At 48.1% G+C, this 19,848-nt stretch overlaps 4 protein-coding genes across 6 annotated transcripts in view; 2 read left to right on the top strand and 2 right to left on the bottom strand.

Moving 5' to 3' along the window:
• Positions 1-19,848, top strand: part of LOC132867733 (histone H1-like) — a 276,764-nt gene that overhangs the window by 70,061 nt on the left and 186,855 nt on the right. The window lies entirely within an intron of this gene.
• On the bottom strand, positions 798-13,891 carry LOC132867722 (histone H1-like). Of its 3 annotated transcripts, none has more exons than XM_060900733.1 (4): positions 12,659-13,241; positions 9,064-9,354; positions 1,458-1,711; positions 798-1,297 (listed from the first exon to the last, which is right to left on the bottom strand). In XM_060900733.1, exons 1-4 carry the CDS (start codon positions 12,765-12,767, stop codon positions 1,184-1,186), a joined length of 768 nt encoding a protein of 255 aa, XP_060756716.1. In that variant the 5' UTR covers positions 12,768-13,241; the 3' UTR covers positions 798-1,183. The 3 variants fall into 3 exon arrangements, with proteins under 3 accessions (XP_060756716.1, XP_060756717.1, XP_060756718.1); XM_060900734.1 differs by lacking the exon at positions 12,659-13,241 and adding an exon at positions 11,107-11,178; XM_060900735.1 differs by lacking the exons at positions 798-1,297; positions 1,458-1,711; positions 12,659-13,241 and adding an exon at positions 13,245-13,891 and having other exon boundaries at positions 9,199-9,354.
• On the top strand, positions 10,337-10,905 carry LOC132867764 (histone H2B-like). Its single transcript, XM_060900770.1, has one exon. It carries the CDS (start codon positions 10,337-10,339, stop codon positions 10,709-10,711), a length of 375 nt encoding a protein of 124 aa, XP_060756753.1. The 3' UTR covers positions 10,712-10,905.
• On the bottom strand, positions 11,398-11,829 carry LOC132867748 (histone H3-like). Its single transcript, XM_060900759.1, has one exon. It carries the CDS (start codon positions 11,812-11,814, stop codon positions 11,404-11,406), a length of 411 nt encoding a protein of 136 aa, XP_060756742.1. The 5' UTR covers positions 11,815-11,829; the 3' UTR covers positions 11,398-11,403.

Raw genomic sequence — 19,848 nt, 5'->3', positions numbered from 1 at the left:
TTAGATCGGATTTGTTGGATTCTTATGTATTCTTGTTCGTGGACCTTCTTTATGTGATAGAAGAGGTTGGATGTGTTCGCATCTGGCACGGGGATAGTTTTGTTGCAAAGTTTACATATGACCTCCTTTTGCTCTGTGTCGGAGGTCTTAAATCCAAATTGCAGCCAAATCACAGAGGTGCCCCCTCTTTTCGGCACAAGTGGTTCTTGTACCTGTGCAACTGTCTCGGTCTGTAAATCGTCTTCCTGTTGCGCTTCCATCGTCCATTCTTCAGCTAGAGAAATTCCAAAACGAAAAGGGCTCTGCTTCAGCAATCATGTCCCGTGTGAGACTCAAAGAACGTAAAGCAGCGTCGTGTCGCAAAACCACGTTTCTTTACTAAGAATCTTTTTTATTCTTCTTTATTTTCAGTTATATAAACTTAGAGCGTGCATAGTGACAACACAAAATTATGTTAAATTATATATTTGCTGTAATAATTGGTAAAATTAGTTTATCACGATAGAAATGATAGAAGAGAAAGGGCACGATAGACACTTTTCTATCGTCCCCACGATATGTATCGTCATATCGCCCAGCCCTAGCCCCAGCGATAGTAATGCTTTCTGAACAGTGACTTTAGCCGACCATCACTTCATGTCTTGCGTACCTAATGAGGGAGAGATGATGTCGGATGCAACCTAGCAATTGCCATGTTCTCACCTGAATAAAGAACCAGGCAGAACACACCTGGAATCCATGCAAAATGTATGTTTTCACACACAGAGGGCAATGAAATGAACACACATCACACAGTATTCAGTGCCTGAAGTGTTTATTTAAAAAACTAAGACTTTCTCCAAACAGGAAAGCTCTGAATTTCCTCACACAATCAGGGCCCTCACCATGCCAGACCTTGCACTGAAAGTTAAACAGCTGAAATTCTGCCATGTGCAGGACAGCGCAGTGACCTCCCCATGGAGACAGGGGCAGTTTATCTGGGTGAGGGGAATTTTATTTGAATATAAACTGATAATAGTATTGAGTGACATAACAAACTTTGCTCAGTCTTCATAAAACATACGGATTTATTAGTGTCTCTGCGATCGCCCAGAAGAGCACAAGCACATTTGTCCTCGTTTCCTTAGGAAGACAGACAACAGTGTAGCCATAGTAACAGTGGCCACCTCTGCCTCCACTCACTTCATCGCATCAGCGTTAAGAGACATGCCCCTATTCCGAATCCGGCCACTGCCATTAGTGCCTTCCAAACTGTGGACTCGGGATCCTCAACATAAAAGAACTTCGCAAAACCATCCTGCAACACAAACACAATTAGAAAAACACAGTTACTTACACACACACACACACACACACACACACACACACACTTCCAGAGTTATACTTACACACAACAACATGAGGGCATAAGGCAGGATTGTGTGTGTGTTCTGAACCAGTCTCATCAATATACTCACCCAGCCGTTGTTGATGAACCAGTGCTGCAGGTCTGTAGTGAGGTAGGAGGAGATTTGTAAGGCAACAATGTCCACACACTCGTCTACTTGCTCCTTCACACAGTCCTGCTTCAGCCACTCGCACACCACAGCACCTAGAGCCAGAACACTTGCGATGCGTCCCCAAGAAATCACACCATCGTCAAACACACCGCTCAATACGGAGCCAACACCGTCCAGACTATTGTTCTCGTCGAACAGCTGCCACACCATGCCTGTAACACACACACACACACACACACACACACACAGTAGACAATAATCATCCAACCCTTGATCTAAAGCGTCAAGTTCCTGAGCTTCCACGTTAAAAAAAAAATCTGACCCCCCCCAGGAAGAGAGCCCAGCAGAGACCGTTCTTGAGGAAATGCAGGACAACACGCCTACCTCCACACCACAGAGAGTACACTCTCCTACTGTGCACTACTGCAAACTACACCAAGTGGTGCCAGTGGCTCAGTGAGACAATGGGACAGAGCTCTCTAACCTACGCTCCATCTACACCAGTCGACTACAGAGGAACGTTGCACCATCACCAGAGACCTGAGCCATCCAGGTCACCACCTGTCTGTCCCTCTACCACATGGAAAACGCCACAGGACTATTAACACACGGACTATCAGGCTACGGAACATCTTCAACCCGACAGCTGGACCCGTCCTCTTCCACACCCAGTCCCCCGAATGGCTGCACCACACACAACTACTGAACTGTACTTACTACAATAAAGCTGCCTTTCCTTGCAGTCCATCTGCCTGTAGGAGTCAGTGTCTCTCTGTCCTGAGGAAAATAAAACAATATCTTTCCCTGAAATTCCCAGCATGGGGACAAGTTACCCAGAATTCCCCTTACTTTGTGTGTGCATCCAGGTTTCCTCATATCCCCTTCATCTCCCCATGTGTGTGTTCATTCACAGTTTTCTCTCTGTACCTTGGGCACTAGGACACTCCCCTTAAAGGACCGGACTCGGTCTCCTCCTGTCTGTGTGTAATCTACTTTGCACTTCTGTCTGTCTGTGCAGTGATGTGTTCAGTTACTGCATGCTTTTTGCCCCCATTCATGTGCTTTATTTTCACCTTCACTAATGTGATCATTTACACACACCTTAATCTTACTGAATTATCTGCCACTGCCCGTGTGTGTGAGAAAGTGCGCTAGTGTTTGATAAGCATGTTTAAAAATAAGCAGAGTTCCAGGAACCCAGTTTCCACGATAGATAGATAGATAGATAGATAGATAGATAGATAGATAGATAGATAGATAGATAAAACTTTATTGATCCCTTTGGGTGTTAGGACTTGGACTGTTTTGGCCTCTAGAGGCTGCTGTTATTTCCTTTTCGTGTCTTGTTTATTTTGGCCTCTAGAGGCCGCCACTGTTCCTGTGTTTTGTGTTTTTGTTAATTGCCTGTTAGTCCTAATTATCTTCACCTGTGTCCTTAATTAGTTTGTGTATTTATACCCCTGAGTTCAGTCCTCTTGTCACGGAGTCTTTGTGCTGTTATGTTTATCTCCAGTTTCCTTTGTACTGTGTTTTGTGGATCTTCTGAGCTTTTGCATTTTTGCCTTTTTCTTTTTGAATTATACTCTTTGTTTTTGTTTTTTTTGTTTTGCCCTGGATTGTATATAGTGTACATAGTATAAATAAACCTTTTGTTACTTTTTCTACTTCCGCCTCACGCCTCTGCATTTGAGTCATTCCCCTGGTGGCCTAGTGGGGGTTTGCTGGATCATCACACCAACGAACCAGGTTCGAATCCCAGCAAAACCCTAACAGAAAGACTCCGTCATGACCGACTCAGCAGAGGCTGCTTCAACTGTCTACCCGGCCAACCTTCAGGGAATTATGGCTGCTCCGACACGCTTCGGAGCGACCATGGATGCTCATGGACGTACGCTCACCAGCCAACGTGAGGCCCTTGCTCGCCACGAGGAACTGCTTCAGCAAATTGGGAAAACCCTGGCACAGCTGACATCTCTGCCTGCATCTCCTGATCCAGTTCCTGCTCCTGATCCAGCTCCTGCTCCAGTGCCTCCTGCCATGCTGCCTTCTTCACCTCGCGAACCCAGCCTTCCTGCACCACAGAGGTATGACGGCAAGCACAGTGAGTGCCGAGAGTTCCTTACCCAGTGTCAACTCACCTTTGAGCTTCAGCCTACCACCTACACTACGGATCGCCGCAAGATTGCCTTTGTGATCACCTTATTAGCTGGTAAGGCGCGAGCCTGGGCTACTGCTATCTGGCAAAGACAGGGACCTGAGTGCTTTGATTTCCAGCTGTTTTCTGAAGAGATGCTTCGGGTCTTCGATCAGGCAGACATCAGTACCGACGCAGCCCGAAAGCTCATGTCCATCCGGCAAGGAGGAAGCGTCGCAGATTACGCCATCTCGTTCCGAACACTCGCAGCAGTAAGTGGATGGAACGAGACTGCCCTGGTGTCAGCCTTCCACCATGGTCTGTCTGACCCCATCAAGGACGGTCTGGCCTCTATTGGTTGCCCAAGTGACCTCGAAACCCTCATCTCACATGCTATTCGTCTGGACAACAGGATGAGAGAACGCCACCAAGCCTTGAGCCCCCCCAGCCTCCCTACCTCTACCTGGAGACCATCTACCTCCTTCAGTGACTGTCCAGAACCCATGCAAGTGGGTCGTACTCGCCTCTCCGCATCTGAGAGGGAGCGCAGAAGGAGGGACAAGTGCTGCATCTACTGTGGCAAGCCTGGTCACTTCCGAGCATCATGTCCCGAACTCTTGGGAAAAGGACCGCCCCGTCCAGCCGAGGGAGGGTTGTGACGGGGCCTACCCTCTCTCCCAGACTCCCTGGTCAAGGAATCTACATCCCGGTCTCCATCTCCTGGGGTGAGTCTGTCCACTCTTGTCAAGCTTTGATAGACTCAGGGGCGGCTGGGAACTTTATGGATATTCACTTCGCCCAAAGCATCAATATACCTACTGCACCTCTTGAAGTCCCTCTGTCTGTGTCTGCCCTCGATGGCCAAGCGTTAGGTGATGGAAGAGTCACCCAAGTTACTTCTCCAGTCTTCCTCCAGTCTCAAGGTCACAAGGAAGAAATATCCCTGCACCTGATTCCTTCACCTGAGTTCCCAGTTATTCTAGGCCTTCCTTGGCTTATTTGCCACAACCCTCGCATAGACTGGGTAACAAGCCAGGTTGTGGAATGGGGCCCTGCATGCCATGCCTCTTGTCTGCTCTCTAGCTCTCCTGTGTCTCCTGCCGAGCCCCCTGATCTCACCGAGTTATCTCAAGTTCCCACAGAGTACTGGGATCTCAAGGAAGTATTCAGCAAGAGCAGGGCCGCCGTTCTTCCTCCGCACCGGGCCTACGACTGTGCCATCGACTTGCTCCCTGGGACTACCCCTCCTCGTGGCAGACTGTTTTCCCTCTCTCAGCCAGAACGCAAGGCTATGGAGGAATACCTCAAAGACGCCCTGGTCTCTGGGTTCATTCGACCCTCCACCTCACCTGCTGGTGCCGGCTTCTTCTTTGTCGGCAAGAAGGATGGGGGGCTTCGACCATGTATTGACTACAGGGGCCTGAACAAGATCACTGTGCGCAACCGATATCCCCTTCCGCTGATGTCCACTGCTTTCGACCTGCTCCAAGGCGCCACCGTCTTCACCAAGTTGGACCTACGGAACGCATACCACCTCATCCGTATCCGACAGGGAGACGAGTGGAAGACTGCCTTTAACACCCCGTCTGGGCACTACGAATACCAGGTGATGCCCTTCGGACTCACCAACGCACCAGCTGTTTTTCAGGCCCTAATCAACGACGTCTTAAGGGACATGATTAACCTGTACGTCTTTGTCTACCTCGATGACATCCTTATCTTTTCCAAGACCATGCAGGAGCACCGCCACCATGTCCGCCAGGTTCTCCAGAGGCTGCTACAGAACAATCTGTTCGCCAAGGCCCAGAAATGCGAATTTCATGTTCCCGAGGTCTCCTTTCTGGGATTTATTGTACGGACAGGCCAACTCCAAATGGACCCTGCCAAGACCCTGGCCGTCCGGGACTGGCCTACTCCCAAGTCCGTTAATGAGGTTCAGCGGTTCTTAGGATTCGCTAACTTCTACCGCAAGTTCATCAGGAACTTCAGTTCTGTGGCAGCACCCATGTCAGACCTCACCAAAGGGACAGGTGGATCTTATGGCTGGTCTCCTCAGGCAGAAAAGGCGTTCAAAGACCTCAAGGCCCGCTTCTGCACGGCACCCATTCTGGTCCTCCCGGACACCTCCCAACCATTCATCGTGGAGGTGGACGCCTCGGACAGTGGTGTCGGCGCGGTACTCTCTCAACGTTCGGAAGGAAAGCTGCACCCCTGCGCTTACTTCTCCCACCGCCTGAGTCCTGCGGAGTCCCGGTACGATGTGGGGGATCGAGAACTGTTAGCGGTCAAACTGGCCCTTGAGGAGTGGAGGCACTGGCTGGAGGGAGCGCAACATCCATTCCTGGTTTGGACTGACCACAAGAACCTGGAGTACCTCCAGCAAGCCAAGAGACTGAACCCTCGACAGGCTAGGTGGGCCCTGTTTTTCAGTCGGTTTGACTTCACCCTCTCGTACCGTCCCGGCTCCAAGAACACCAAACCTGACGCACTGTCCAGGCTGTTCTCTGCCACTAACAGGGAGAATGAAGTCGGGCCTATTATCCCGGTGTCCCGGATTGTGGCCCCTGTCCGCTGGGGTATTGAGGAGGCTGTTCGACGAGCCCAACGCCAGGACCCCGGTCCTGGGACGGGGCCACCGGGCCTCTTGTACGTCCCACATCAAGCCCGGGCCAAGGTTCTCCAGTGGGGTCACTCTTCCCCTCTCACCGCCCACCCGGGAGCTCGGAGGACCCTGGACTTCCTGAAAAGACGCTTCTGGTGGCCTAACATGGAGCAGGAAGTAAGGTCATTTGTCCTGTCCTGTGAGGTTTGCACCAGAACCAAGAACCCACGACAGCGTCCCCAGGGTCTCCTGCATCCTCTGACCATTCCCCGGCATCCCTGGTCCCACGTGGCAGTCGACTTCATCACGGGTCTCCCTGAGTCACAAGGTAACATGGTCATTTTGGTCATTGTTGACAGATTCTCCAAGGCCTGCCGCTTCATACCTCTGTGCAAACTCCCCTCTGCTCTTGAAACAGCGAAACTTATATTTAATCATGTCTTCCGAGTCTTTGGTCTTCCACAGGACATCGTCTCAGACCGAGGGCCCCAGTTCTCCTCCCGAGTGTGGCACGGGTTCTGCAAGGTCATCGGAGCCACTGCCAGCCTCTCCTCTGGGTTTCACCCACAGTCCAATGGTCAGACAGAGAGGCTCAACCAGGACCTGGAAACCACCCTGCGAGGCCTGGCTATGGATAACCCGACATCATGGAGCACCTGGCTGCCATGGGCAGAGTACGCCCACAACACCCTGCAGTCATCGGCCACCAAGCTGTCGCCATTCCAGTGCCAATTCGGGTTCCAGCCACCTCTGTTCCCGGACCAGGAGGAGGACGCGGGGGTGCCCTCGGTCAACCAATATGTGAGACGGTGTCGCAAGACCTGGAGCAAGGTCAGGAAGACCCTCATACAGACCTCCAGAACCAACCAGACTCAGGCCAACCGCCACAGAAGACCTGCACACACTTTCCGCCCTGGGCAGCGGGTTTGGCTGTCCACTAAGGACCTTCCGCTGCGGGTGGAGAACCGCAAGCTTGCTCCTCGCTACATTGGCCCCTTCAAGGTGCGCAGGGTGAACCCTGTCTCCTACCGGCTCCAGTTGCCCCGGACTCTGAGGATCAACCCCACTTTCCATGTTTCCCTGTTGCGGCCTGTACTGACGTCTACGTATGCCCCTGCCCCTAGGAACCCCCCACCCCCCCGCATCTTCCAGGGGCAGACTGTGTTCACTGTGCATCGCCTGCTTGACTCCCGCCGGGTCCGCGGCGGGTTGCAATATCTGGTGGACTGGGTGGGCTATGGTCCTGAGGAGCGCTGCTGGGTTCCTGCTCGGGATGTCCTAGATAAAGAACTGTGTCGGGACTTCCATTCGGCCCATCCGGATCGCCCTGGGAACGTCAGGAGACGCTCCTAGAGCGGGGGGTCCTGTTAGGACTTGGACTGATTTGGCCTCTAGAGGCCGCTGTTATTTCCTTTTCGTGTCTTGTTTATTTTGGCCTCTAGAGGCCGCCACTGTTCCTGTGTTTTGTGTTTTTGTTAATTGCCTGTTAGTCCTAATTATCTTCACCTGTGTCCTTAATTAGTTTGTGTATTTATACCCCTGAGTTCAGTCCTCTTGTCACGGAGTCTTTGTGCTGTTATGTTTATCTCCAGTTTCCTTTGTACTGTGTTTTGTGGATCTTCTGAGCTTTTGCATTTTTGCCTTTTTCTTTTTGAATTATACTCTTTGTTTTTGTTTTTTTTGTTTTGCCCTGGATTGTATATAGTGTACATAGTATAAATAAACCTTTTGTTACTTTTTCTACTTCCGCCTCACGCCTCTGCATTTGAGTCATTCCCCTGGTGGCCTAGTGGGGGTTTGCTGGATCATCACACCAACGAACCAGGTTCGAATCCCAGCAAAACCCTAACATTGGGAGGGTTCCCTCAGGGAAATTAAAATTCCAGCAGCATCATTAAAGAATAAACAGAACAGAAAATAGAGAAAACTTCTAGATAAATTAAAGTATTAATCAGACAGCAGTTCCACTTTAAAAAGGGCTCCAGTTACACACCTCCTACAGCACTTTACTCAACTTGTGCGCGCACACACCCGACAGCACACAGTTAAAGATCCTGTGCGCTACAACATTTAGTATTAAATGCTGTGTCCTGTAAAGCACAGAATATCCATAATGCACTTTAACATTTATGGGAAACAATGTGGGGAAATTCTTTGAAGTCCAGACTGTCCCTGTGGCACATAATGCCCGCCTCCTGCAACAGGATTGGCCAGTAATATCCGCCTGCTGCGTCATGATTGGGTAATTGTATGGCAAGATGAACTTCAATCGACACAAAAAGCACTCTAACGATATAAAAATAAACTTATGGAACCTAAACAGCGTAAATTAAATTATGAAGTCACTATTAAATAAAGGTTATTTTATGAGCCGAGTGAATGTCTCACTGAGTTAAAGTGCTTGTTCCCCTGTAATAGAGAATCCTGCACTGCAGTGTTTGGGCTTCTGTAAACTAACTGACAGACGCTGAAGAAACTCTGAGTAACGAGCTGAATGTTTAGATTTAAACCCTGATGGGATTCAGTTCAAATCAAAACAAATAAAGAGTTTTGAATTGAATCACATCAGGGTTTAAATCTAAACAGAGCAGCAGAACGGTTTCACAGAGCATTCTGAGAACCAAATGATTCGGAATCAGATCCTTCAGTCTAAAAACTGATAAATTACTGTTACTGGGATCTGAAAAAGGTAAAATTACAATCAAACTTTGCTCAACTCAATGATGAAGCTAAAGTCCCTGAAAATGGGGCTAACGCACCCAAAGCCAATTGCCAGTAACTCCTAGACAGAGACGGCCATGAGCCCCTGTTAGTGCGGTAAAGCTCACCGGTGTATGCGATGCGGTGGCGGTAGATGGTTTTCCCCACCACTCTCTGCAGACTCGGCAGTGCTGAATGCGCTTTATTCCGCCTGTGTTCCACCGGAAGGCCCGTGTGAGAGCGGAACAACTGCCTCAGCAGCTCGTAGGTCTCCGTCTCCAGCTCCGGGTTCAGGAGCTCCTCACAGCCGCGCTCCTCAAGCTCTGACTGGCTTTCCACAGGCGCTTTCCCTGCATTAATCCCGGCTCCAGCAACCCGTCCGTCGGCCTCCTCCGTGTGAGAAAGTGTCCAGTGGAGCGCTTAAAGGGGAAACCCAAGAGAAAGACCGTCACCGCTATGGATGTGGTGTACGCCCTGAAACGCCAGGGACGCACTCTGTACGGCTTCGGCGGTTAAACGCTCCGACACTGAACCGCACCAGCACAACGGCTCTTTTAAGAGCCACCCAAACATCCACAAAGAGCTCTTTTTCCATGAGCGTGTGTGTGAGAGGGGAAAAAGAAAAGCAGCATCTGTGTGTGTGTGTGTGTGTGTGTGTGTGTATATATATATATATATATACACACGCACACACACAGATGCTGCTTTTTTCTTTTTTTTTGCTGTGGCTCAGTGTAGTGTAGAACGAAACAGCAAGTATATTACCTGAGGAAAAAAAAATATATATATATATATATATATATATATATATATATATAGTGCAGAACGAAACAGCAAGTATATTACCTGAGAAATTATATATATATATATATATATATATATATATATATATATATATATTTTTTTTTTTTTTTTATTTCTCAGGTAATATACTTGCTGTTTCGTTCTGCACTACACTGAGCACAGCAACGAAATCTCATTCTAATGTGTATTGTTTGATGCAAATCTGAATGAAAATAAAGTCTATTTAAAATGAAGCAGAGAACAGGAAACTGCAGACACGAGTAACATCAGTAATACTTAACCGTTTCTATATGAAAGCTGTGTGAGAGAGAAACGCTTCAGATGGTGGTAATAGAAATATAAGAATAGAATGAATTCTTATCTATAAAATTCTTCCATCAGTGCTGTGAATATAAAACGGCGGGAAGGGAGACAAAGCGAGGCGGAGGGGAAGGAAGTGGGCGGAGCGGTAGGAGGCGCCCCGTATGAGGAGGTTTGGAACTCTGGCCAATAAAATATGTTCCTGCCTCGTGTCTAATTACACTGCGGACCTGTAAATAGAGCGGCCGCGAGGCGGGCCTTATTCATTCTCTTACAGTTTACCTGAGGAGCAGTGCCATGCCCGAGCCACCTAAAAGCGCGCCCAAGAAGGGCTCCAAGAAAGCCGTGACCAAGGTGGCCGGTAAAGGAGGCAAGAAGCGCAGAAAGTCCAGGAAGGAGAGCTACGCTATCTACGTGTACAAGGTCCTGAAGCAGGTTCATCCCGACACCGGCATCTCGTCTAAGGCTATGGGCATCATGAACTCCTTCGTCAATGACATTTTCGAGCGTATCGCCGGTGAGTCCTCTCGTCTGGCTCACTACAACAAGCGCTCCACCATCACCTCCAGAGAGATCCAGACCACTGTGCGCCTTTTACTGCCTGGCGAGCTGGCCAAGCACGCCGTGTCCGAGGGCACAAAGGCCGTCACCAAGTACACCAGCTCCAAGTAAAGCGCGCTGCTGCTGCGGCTGCCTTCAGCAACCCAACGGCTCTTTTAAGAGCCACCCACTTTCTCATAGAAGAGCAATTTCGTGTCTCTCTGTTTGTGCTGTTCCCTTGTTTTATAATGAATGCAGAATTGAATAAAAATTTATTTACGGGAGATACAACGAGATAAGTTGTCACATCAAGAAAACCGATCTCCATCAATAAGTAAATAAAGGAGAGATTTTACTTACAAAGCGAAAATAACCGAGTAAAAATTATATGGGTGCTGCACTGAGTTATTTAAAATGTTTTATTTGTATCTGCGGATAAATGGAAATCTGCCTTGTGATAAATGTATTGAAATACGCACAAGGTTGTGTCTTGATACATATAGACCAATTATTAAATACAGCATTACCTTTGCTCATTTCCAAGCAGCGGAGAAAACTTTCTGCTTCTCTCTTCTGATTACTGAAGCGGCGCTCAGACACCACAATATCTAAAAGGACAAAAACCTGTCAGTCAAACCGCGAGGAGTTCTAGAACTCTGGCCACTGTGTCCTAACAGCTGTTCTGTTTCACTGCTCCGACTCCACTCGAACCGTGAGCTCAAACAGAACGGTGTTCCGTGCAGGGGATGGAGACGGGCTCGTTTCTGTGAGACAGTGAGGCGGCTCTTAAAAGAGCCTTTGTGTGCCTTAGACGGAATCCGCGTTTAAGCGCGCTCTCCGTGAATACGGCGTGCCAGCTGAATGTCCTTGGGCATGATGGTCACTCTCTTGGCGTGGATGGCACACAGGTTAGTGTCCTCGAACAGGCCGACCAAGTATGCCTCGCTCGCCTCCTGCAGTGCCATGACAGCCGAGCTCTGGAAGCGCAAATCGGTCTTAAAGTCCTGAGCGATTTCTCTTACCAGGCGCTGGAAGGGCAGCTTACGGATGAGCAGCTCAGTAGATTTCTGATAACGGCGGATCTCCCTCAGAGCCACGGTGCCGGGCCTGTAACGGTGAGGCTTCTTCACGCCGCCGGTAGCGGGGGCGCTCTTGCGGGCAGCCTTCGTGGCGAGCTGCTTCCTGGGCGCCTTGCCACCAGTGGATTTACGGGCCGTCTGCTTGGTTCTTGCCATAGCGGAGAGCTCTGCACTTCACAGATGAGAAACAGAATAAACGGCGACGGCGGACGCTGGCTTTTTCAACTCTAACAGCGCCCTGCGCTCATTGGGCGTCTTGAACGCGGTCGCCTGTCATTGGAGAGAACGCGCTGCGTCACCTATTCGCTATTGGACCGCCTTTTCCCGCCGACACAGTTTGAAACACAGCCACACCCGTCCCTAATTTATTGCCGCTCGCGCAGCTCCGCAGAGCCAACAGCGCAGCTTAGCGCGTTTTGTAGGTTCAATCGCCGCACGGACAGCGCCGTCATAATCTATTTTCACCCATCAGCCTTCCTTTATCGCCAGCACACTATTATTATTATTAGTGTTACTAATTAGTTACTATTACGGCTAAAATGCGTTATAAATAAAATGCATCATTTTTAATGCCACTTGATTATATTGTTTATGAATTCCTATTATGCTAGAGCTATGAAATACCCCAAAACCTGGGAAAGGATTAAAAACAATGCACTTTTTGAGCATAGATGGGTGGCTCTTAAAAGAGCCTTTGGGACTGACGAACGCAGCAGTGGGTGAGTTTATTTAGTCTTCACGGCCTTCTCGGTCTTTTTGGGCAAAAGCACCGCCTGAATGTTCGGCAGCACACCACCCTGAGCGATGGTCACTCCGCCGAGCAGTTTGTTCAGCTCCTCGTCGTTGCGCACAGCGAGCTGTAAGTGGCGGGGAATGATGCGAGTCTTCTTGTTGTCACGAGCGGCGTTACCGGCCAACTCCAGGATCTCAGCAGTCAGGTACTCCAGCACGGCGGCCAGATAAACTGGAGCGCCGGCGCCGACACGCTCGGCATAGTTACCTTTCCGCAGGAGCCTGTGGACACGGCCCACGGGAAACTGGAGTCCGGCTCTGGATGAACGAGTCTTGGCCTTGGCTCGAGCCTTGGCGGTCTTTCCTCTTCCGCTCATTCTGCTGCTCAGATCCGTTGCAGGAACAACTCTGAAATAAAAAGCGCTGCAGCTCGTGCCCTCTGTGATAAAGACAACACGGCTCTTCTCTGATTGGTTAAGATCGTTGTAGCTGAAAAACCAATCACAAAAATGCCGTCAAATTCCAGCGTCAGCCTGCGTGACAACCATCCCACGGGTGTGTGTGTGAGAGAGAGATGAAAAAGGAAAGAAGGGAATATAGGCATATATATTATAAAGTTTATATATCGATGTATAGAAATGTAAATTGTTATTAGTTCCATCAGCCCTGACTCAGTTCATGTTCTCCCAGCGCCCTCCTGTCACCGTTTTGTAAAGCAGGAATCAACTCCACCACAACAATCAGCAGCATCTGATATCCTGAGTGAATATGGAATACTGCTCTTTCAACGAGGACATGGGTGGCTCTTAAAAGAGCCGTTTAGGGAAAGAAAACAGTCAAACAATCATGTTTACTTCTTTTTGGGGGCCGCCTTTTTCGCCTTGGCCGTTTTGGGCTTTACGGCTTTGGGCTTGGCAGTTTTTGTCTTCTTCGCGCTCTTGGCAGCCTTTTTGGGGGTCGACGGTTTTTTCGCCTTCTTCGGGCTCTTGGTGGATTTCTTGGCGGCGGCGGGGGGCTTCTTCGCCTTCTTAGGAGACTTCTTGGCGGCGGGTTTCTTGCCCGCTACCTTCTTGGGCTTCTTAGCGGCGGTTGGCTTTTTGGCGGCCGTCTTTCTGGCTTTGGGCGCGGCTTTCTTGGCGGGCTTCTTGCCTGCGGTCTGCGTCTTGTTCAGCTTGAAAGAGCCAGACGCACCGGTCCCTTTGGTCTGCACCAGGACGCTTTTCCTCACAAGGTTCCTGACGGCGATTTTAACGCGGGAGTTGTTCTTCTCCACATCGTATCCGGCAGCCTGTAAAGCTTTCTTCAAGGCGGAGAGGGACACGCCGCTCCTCTCCTGCGACGCAGAAACCGCTTTGATGATGAGCTCGCCGACGCTCGGGCCTGATTTCTTGCTCTTTGAAGCTGCTTTCTTCTTGGGCGCTTTGGCCGGCGCGGCGGCGGGAGCGACTTCTGCCATCTGTCTCGGAGCTCCGGAGCGGAAGCGAGTGAAACGCTGTGTGGGAAACGGAGGCCGCGGGCGGGGCTTAAAAGCGCTCATGAGAACGTTTGAGACTCAACCGCGCTGCCGCTGAGTGAGCGCGCTGCCGTCACACACTCGCACTTGTGTTTTCTCACGGCGTTTCTCGGCGAAAATAAGACTCGGAAGACAAGATCCAAAGCGATCGAGCACACGTTTAGCGAGAACGGGCTTTCTCGTTCCTCCCGAGCTCCAGCAGGCCCAGGTACAGACCGAGCGTGTCGCGCAGTGGCCATAAAACAGCACGGTGCGGCTCGAGCCGGCGGGCTGCGCGCTTTGTGCGATGCCGTGTGTAAAAACGGGCTGAGAAACGGCGTGGCCGCTGTAAGCGCTCTGGGCTGAGTGGAAGGAAGGAGAGCCCTGTCAATGACCCTGATGGATTTCCACTGTCCGAGTGTAGTGTGCAGTTTTGGAAACGGAGCCGCTTTTGTGCTGTGGAAAGCACAGCTTTGGAGTGAGTGTGCGCGCGCCTGGGGGCCAGGGGTGTGTGTGTGTGTGTGTCAGCAGTGGCGGCTCCTGAGTTTTTTTTCAGGGGGGCAATTTTCCCCCGTTATGTCTACACGGACCATAAATGTCCACAGGACTGAAGTAAATTGACCTGGGTAGCAAGTCAATAGTCAACCAAACCCAGAAAAACACCACGGTGACTGGAGCCCTCAGTTTCGTCTTTGCCTCGTAGAGCTAACTCGAACACTCCACAAAATCTCACGCATTGGATGAGCCGGTTTAATATGTGCCTGTTCTTGCTCACCTCATCGTTGTGGCGGTGAACTGCTAGCCTGTAGCCCTCAGCCAGTTGTGTAGCGATGTTCACTCTCCCAAAAGCTGAAAACTTCAGGCAGCTGCCCATGGGAATCTTTGATGACTCATGTTTTTTTATTTTCTCCGACAAATGATGCATGTCCGAAACTCCAGTGACCGTCGAAGCAGTGTTGTCCGTGGAGCCCCTCCAGGGTGGAAAAGTAAGCAGGGGGAGCAGAAAACCGCTGAGGCGTCCTCGCAGCCAGCTCGCCAGGATTTGCGCTGGGACCATGTTGAAGTAAAACCTCAAGTATATGATTCCCCCCCCTTGTCGAAATTTGTTTTATGTTTAGATTTGGTCGAGGGGGTCCAGCTTGTTTTGTTGCCAATTTAGCTCAATTTGATCGCTGACTAAATGGAACTTCTTTTAAGGACCGCACTGAATTGCTTTCCGCATCCATCTCACCTCAGAAACTGAGCAGATCGAACGCAACATAGACATATAAACATAGACGCCGCATTGAGCCTGGTGGCCCGTTGCTGGGATACGTCAGAGTGTCCGCCATATTGGATGTGGCAAATCTTCCCCGTAAACCAATGCAAGTAAATGGACTGAACTTCATAAAGCCCCTTTCTACAATAATATTTAACTCGGTGCCTTTTATTCACCCATTAAGACACACACGTATATATTTGGGAAACAAACAGGCATCAAAACAACACACAACTTTTAATGTGATGGTTATAAATAGTGTGCGAAATCCCCTGTACACTGCAAACTAGCGACAGATACGCGATAGATAGCTCAGGTAAGCTAATCAGTCAGCATACCGTAGCAAGCTACCAAAATCTGAGGGCAAAATAACCAACCTACAAGACTGAATATGATAAATGATGGAAATAGTGGAAAAACTGGAAATAGTGAATGAAAATAAAAATGTACTGTTTTATTTATTGAGTCACCACACAGACCTGCTCTCGCTGAATAAAGTGAGCTGAATGAGCGCCAAACTGAGTTCGGCCAGGTTCTAACGTCATACCAAAACAAAATACATCACTGATTCCTTCACATTCAGAAAGGTTAAAAACGTTCACCATACGTTCAAAAACGTTCATCATAGTGTGGCACTGTATTCTCTAATTCTCACTGCTTATAACTTTACACCCCCCCGGTGGAGATGAGCTGGGAAACTGAAGACTGAAGGAACAGTATTGAAAAGTATTTTTCCAGTCTCACCTGTGAAAGGTAATCCCATGTGATCTCGTTTGGACGGTAAACCTGTTGGTACAGTTAAACGCAGCACATGAATGAGGCATCTTTATTCTCGGCTACTGTCTAGACGTTATACCAGAGACGGTTGAAGAATCTCCACTTTGCCACATCCAATATGGCGGCGAGGATGACGTATGATTCTACGCAGAAGGCGGCATCTATGTTTATATGTCGATGGAACGCAACTTTGCCGCGCTGCGCAGTAACGTAAGCACGTTAGTGCAAGCACCCCCGGAACCCATAGAGATTGCATTGAAGTGTCAGTCAGGAGAAAAAAAAAATATTAACATGGGACTCTATCAGTGAACTCTTGGGCGATTTTCTGCGTGACTGAAATCGCCCCAAAAGGGGCGGTACACTAGAAGCAAGACCACCCTGATTGGACAATGATACCCAGAGACAGATTAAAATGGCCTCGAGCAGCACTGGTGAAAGTTTGTTTTAAAAAAAACTTTTTTTTTTTTTTTTGTTTTGGGAGTGCGTTGCCCAATCGCCCTTATGCACCAGCCGCCCTTGTGTGTCAGGTGTGTGTGTCTGTCAGGTGTGTGTGTGTGTCAGGTGTGTGTGTGTGTCTATGTGGGCGAGTTGTGGTGCTGGATTTGCTGGAATTTGATGTGCCAACAGGAAGACTAGGCCAGGCAGAGACTCTGCTGCAGCCTTTTAGTTATTTTATTCCACACTCCTGGAGCTCTACTCGGACGACATCAAAACAGATGTGAACCCTACTGTGGAATTCCTTCCTGAAGCTATAATCCTAACACGAATCACTTTGCGCGGCTGCAACCCTAAAAATAATCACTTTGATTATTCATGTTGTTTCATGGTTCAGCTTCATTGCTGAACAAAGTGATTCGTATATGGGTGAAAACTGCAGAAAGTGAGTCATGTTAGCTTCTTAGCTGCACAAAGTGATTCATGTTAGCTTCTTAGCTGCACAAAGTGATTCATGTTAGCTTCATAGCTGCATAAAGTGAGTCATGTTAGCTTCATAGCTGCATAAAGTGAGTCATGTTAGCTTCATAGCTGCATAAAGTGAGTCATGTTAGCTTCTTAGCTGCACAAAGTGATTCATGTTATCTTCATAGCTGCATAAAGTGAGTCATGTTAGCTTCATAGCTGGAGAAAGTGAGTCATGTTAGCTTCATAGCTGCATAAAACGATTCATGTTAGCTTCATAGCTGCACAAAGTGATTCATGTTAGCTTCATATCTGCACAAAGTGATTCGTATTTGGGTGATAGCTGCACAAAGTGAGTCATGTTAGCTTCATAGCTGCACAAAGTGATTCATGTTAGCTTCATAGCTGCAAAAAGTGATTCATGTTAGCTTCATAGCTGCACAAAGTGATTCATGTAAGCTTCATAGCTAAACAAAGTGAGTCTTGCGACCTTCATAGCTGCACAAAGTGATTCATGTTAGCTTCATATCTACACAAAGTGATTCGTATTTGGATGATAGCTGCACAAAGTGATTCATGTTAGCTTCATTGCTGAACAAAGTGATTCGTATTTGGGTGATAGCTGCAGAAAGTGATTCATGTTAGCTTCTTAGCTGCACAAAGTGATTCATGTTAGCTTCATAGCTGCATAAAGTGAGTCATGTTAGCTTCATAGCTGCATAAAACGATTCATGTAAGCTTCATAGCTGCACAAAGTGATTCAAGTTAGCTTCATAGCTGCACAAAGTGATTCATGTTAGCTTCATAGCTGCAAAAAGTGATTCATGTTAGCTTGATAGCTGCACAAAGTGATTCATGTTAGCTTCATAGCTGAACAAAGTGAGTCTTGCGACCTTCATAGCTGCACAAAGTGATTCATGTTAGCTTCATAGCTGCACAAAGTGATTCGTATTTGGGTGACAGCTGCACAAAGTGATTCATGTTAGCTTCATTGCTGAACAAAGTGATTCGTATTTGGGTGATAGCTGCAGAAAGTGAGTCATGTTAGCTTCTTAGCTGCACAAAGAGATTCATGTTAGCTTCATAGCTGCATAAAACCATTCATGTAAGCTTCATAGCTGCACAAAGTGAGTCTTGCGACCTTCATAGCTGCACAAAGTGATTCATGTTAGCTTCATATCTGCACAAAGTGATTCGTATTTGGATGATAGCTGCAAAAAGTGATTCATGTTAGCTTCATTGCTGAACAAAGTGATTCGTATTTGGGTGATAGCTGCAGAAAGTGAGTCATGTCAGCTTCTTAGCTGCACAAAGTGATTCATGTTAGCTTCATAGCTGCACAAAGTGATTCATGTTAGCTTCTTAGCTGCACAAAGTGATTCATGTTAGCTTCATAGCTGCACAAAGTGATTCATGTTAGCTTCATAGCTGCATAAAGTGTGTCATGTTAGCTTCATAGCTGCATAAAACGATTCATGTTAGCTTCATAGCTGCACAAAGTAGTGTTGCCACCTGTCCCGGTTTTTCCTGATTGTCCCGGATTTTCATGGTCTGTCCCGGAAAAAAAAAAAAAAATCCGGGACACTGAATGTCCCGGTTTTTTGTACATGATGGGCAAAATGTGTATTTCAACTTGCGAGCCAGCTGAGAACCAGTTTGCTTTTCCATAGCTCGCCCGTGCTAAGCGCCACTAAGCGGAGCCACGTCATCACGTCGCTGAATACGTCATTACGTCGCTGTATACGTCAGTTACGGCGCTACGTTTACATAAACCTTGGCGCGAATATCAAAGCAAAAACACGGAAGAAGCAGCAGTAACAACAACAACAATAATAATAATAATAATAATAATGGATGACTTCGCGTTTGTACAGCTGCTGCTTCTCGGCGCTTAAAAATGGCGATCTTTCATGGTCTTGTTATTGTTGTTGGTCTTAACAACTCCGCCCCCCCGCTGACGTAAGCGGTTCTTTCCTCTGGCCCAGCAGAGAGTTGGTGCGAGCCTGGAACCGGCTTGGACTGATAAAAGAAACAGACTCTCTGTTGCAATGGTGAAGGCTGAGCTTCAAGTCAGGCTAAACTTTCAGTTGTCCTGTACTGAGTTCAAGACATTCATTGAAAATCAGCCAGGACTCATAGCAGCAGCAAAGAAAAACACCAAATATAAATGGAAGATTAGGTAAGGTTTTGGTGAATTAAATGAAATAGTGTAGTGTAGTAACATACTCCTGTATGTACTGTATGTACCAAGTTATATCAGTTACATGTCCTCCTATGTATTTGTTTAGCCAAGAGCAGCAGAGGCACAGGCAAGCACAAGCAAAGCACACACCACACTCTAAGCAATCAGGTAAGCTGTTTGACACTACGCCTTACATTGTTACATTCAGGTATTCTTAGATACAATGAAAAATTAGATTATTTATTTTTATTCCACATAAGCAAACAAACAGAACTTAATTATGTATTTCCCTTTTACCTGTGCCCACTACTGCCCCCAGGTGTCCACAACCAAAAACTGTTGGAAATAAACCAAAATACTGAAGACCTAGCCTAGTAAACTAGACCCACCCGCCTAGCGGCCAAGAATATTTTTGCCTAGCGAGTGGGTCTAGCCTCGCACCATGTAAACAAAAACACCGCGGGCATCAAATCGTGCCCGCCAATCACAACGCAAGGTTTTTGTTTGGATTCTTTGGGCGGCCTTTTGCAGGAGTGATGACAAAGCTGCGCGACGCTGGAGAAAGCGCAGCAGGAAAGATGGCTACGGCTAGTGAACAGCGCGCGTTTGACTCCGCTTTGGAATCAGTTTTAGAAGAATTAGACTTGGAGTTTTCGTTGAAACATGAGCAGGAAGAGGCTCTCCGCTCATTCCTTTTCAAGAAGGACGTTTTCGCCGTTTTGCCGACCGGCTATGGCAAAAGTTTGAGCTACCAGCTGGCTCCGCTCGTAGCCAAAAGGATGGGGCTAGTTTGTGCAGTACGAAGAATTAATAAACAGCTTTGAAACATAACTTTTTGATTGTTTCTTA

The sequence above is a fragment of the Neoarius graeffei genome, chromosome 19, assembly GCF_027579695.1.
Source record: "Neoarius graeffei isolate fNeoGra1 chromosome 19, fNeoGra1.pri, whole genome shotgun sequence".
NCBI classification, from domain to species: Eukaryota; Metazoa; Chordata; class Actinopteri; order Siluriformes; family Ariidae; genus Neoarius; species Neoarius graeffei.
Note: the sequence above shows the minus strand (reverse complement) of the source record. Positions and strands in the feature narration are given on the sequence as shown.

Excerpts from the sequence above, each read along its gene's own strand:
- LOC132867764 (XM_060900770.1), top strand. The coding sequence starts at position 10,337 with ATGCCCGAGCCACCTAAAAGCGCGCCCAAGAAGGGCTCCAAGAAAGCC.
- LOC132867748 (XM_060900759.1), bottom strand. The coding sequence starts at position 11,814 with ATGGCAAGAACCAAGCAGACGGCCCGTAAATCCACTGGTGGCAAGGCG.
- LOC132867722 (XM_060900733.1), bottom strand. The coding sequence starts at position 12,767 with ATGAGCGGAAGAGGAAAGACCGCCAAGGCTCGAGCCAAGGCCAAGACT. Across the intron at positions 9,355-12,658 it reads CCACAGGCTCCTGCGGAAAG|CGCTCCACTGGACACTTTCT; the intron begins GTAACTATGCCG and ends TTCCCCTTTAAG. Across the intron at positions 1,298-1,457 it reads GGTTCATCAACAACGGCTGG|GATGGTTTTGCGAAGTTCTT; the intron begins GTGAGTATATTG and ends TTTGTGTTGCAG.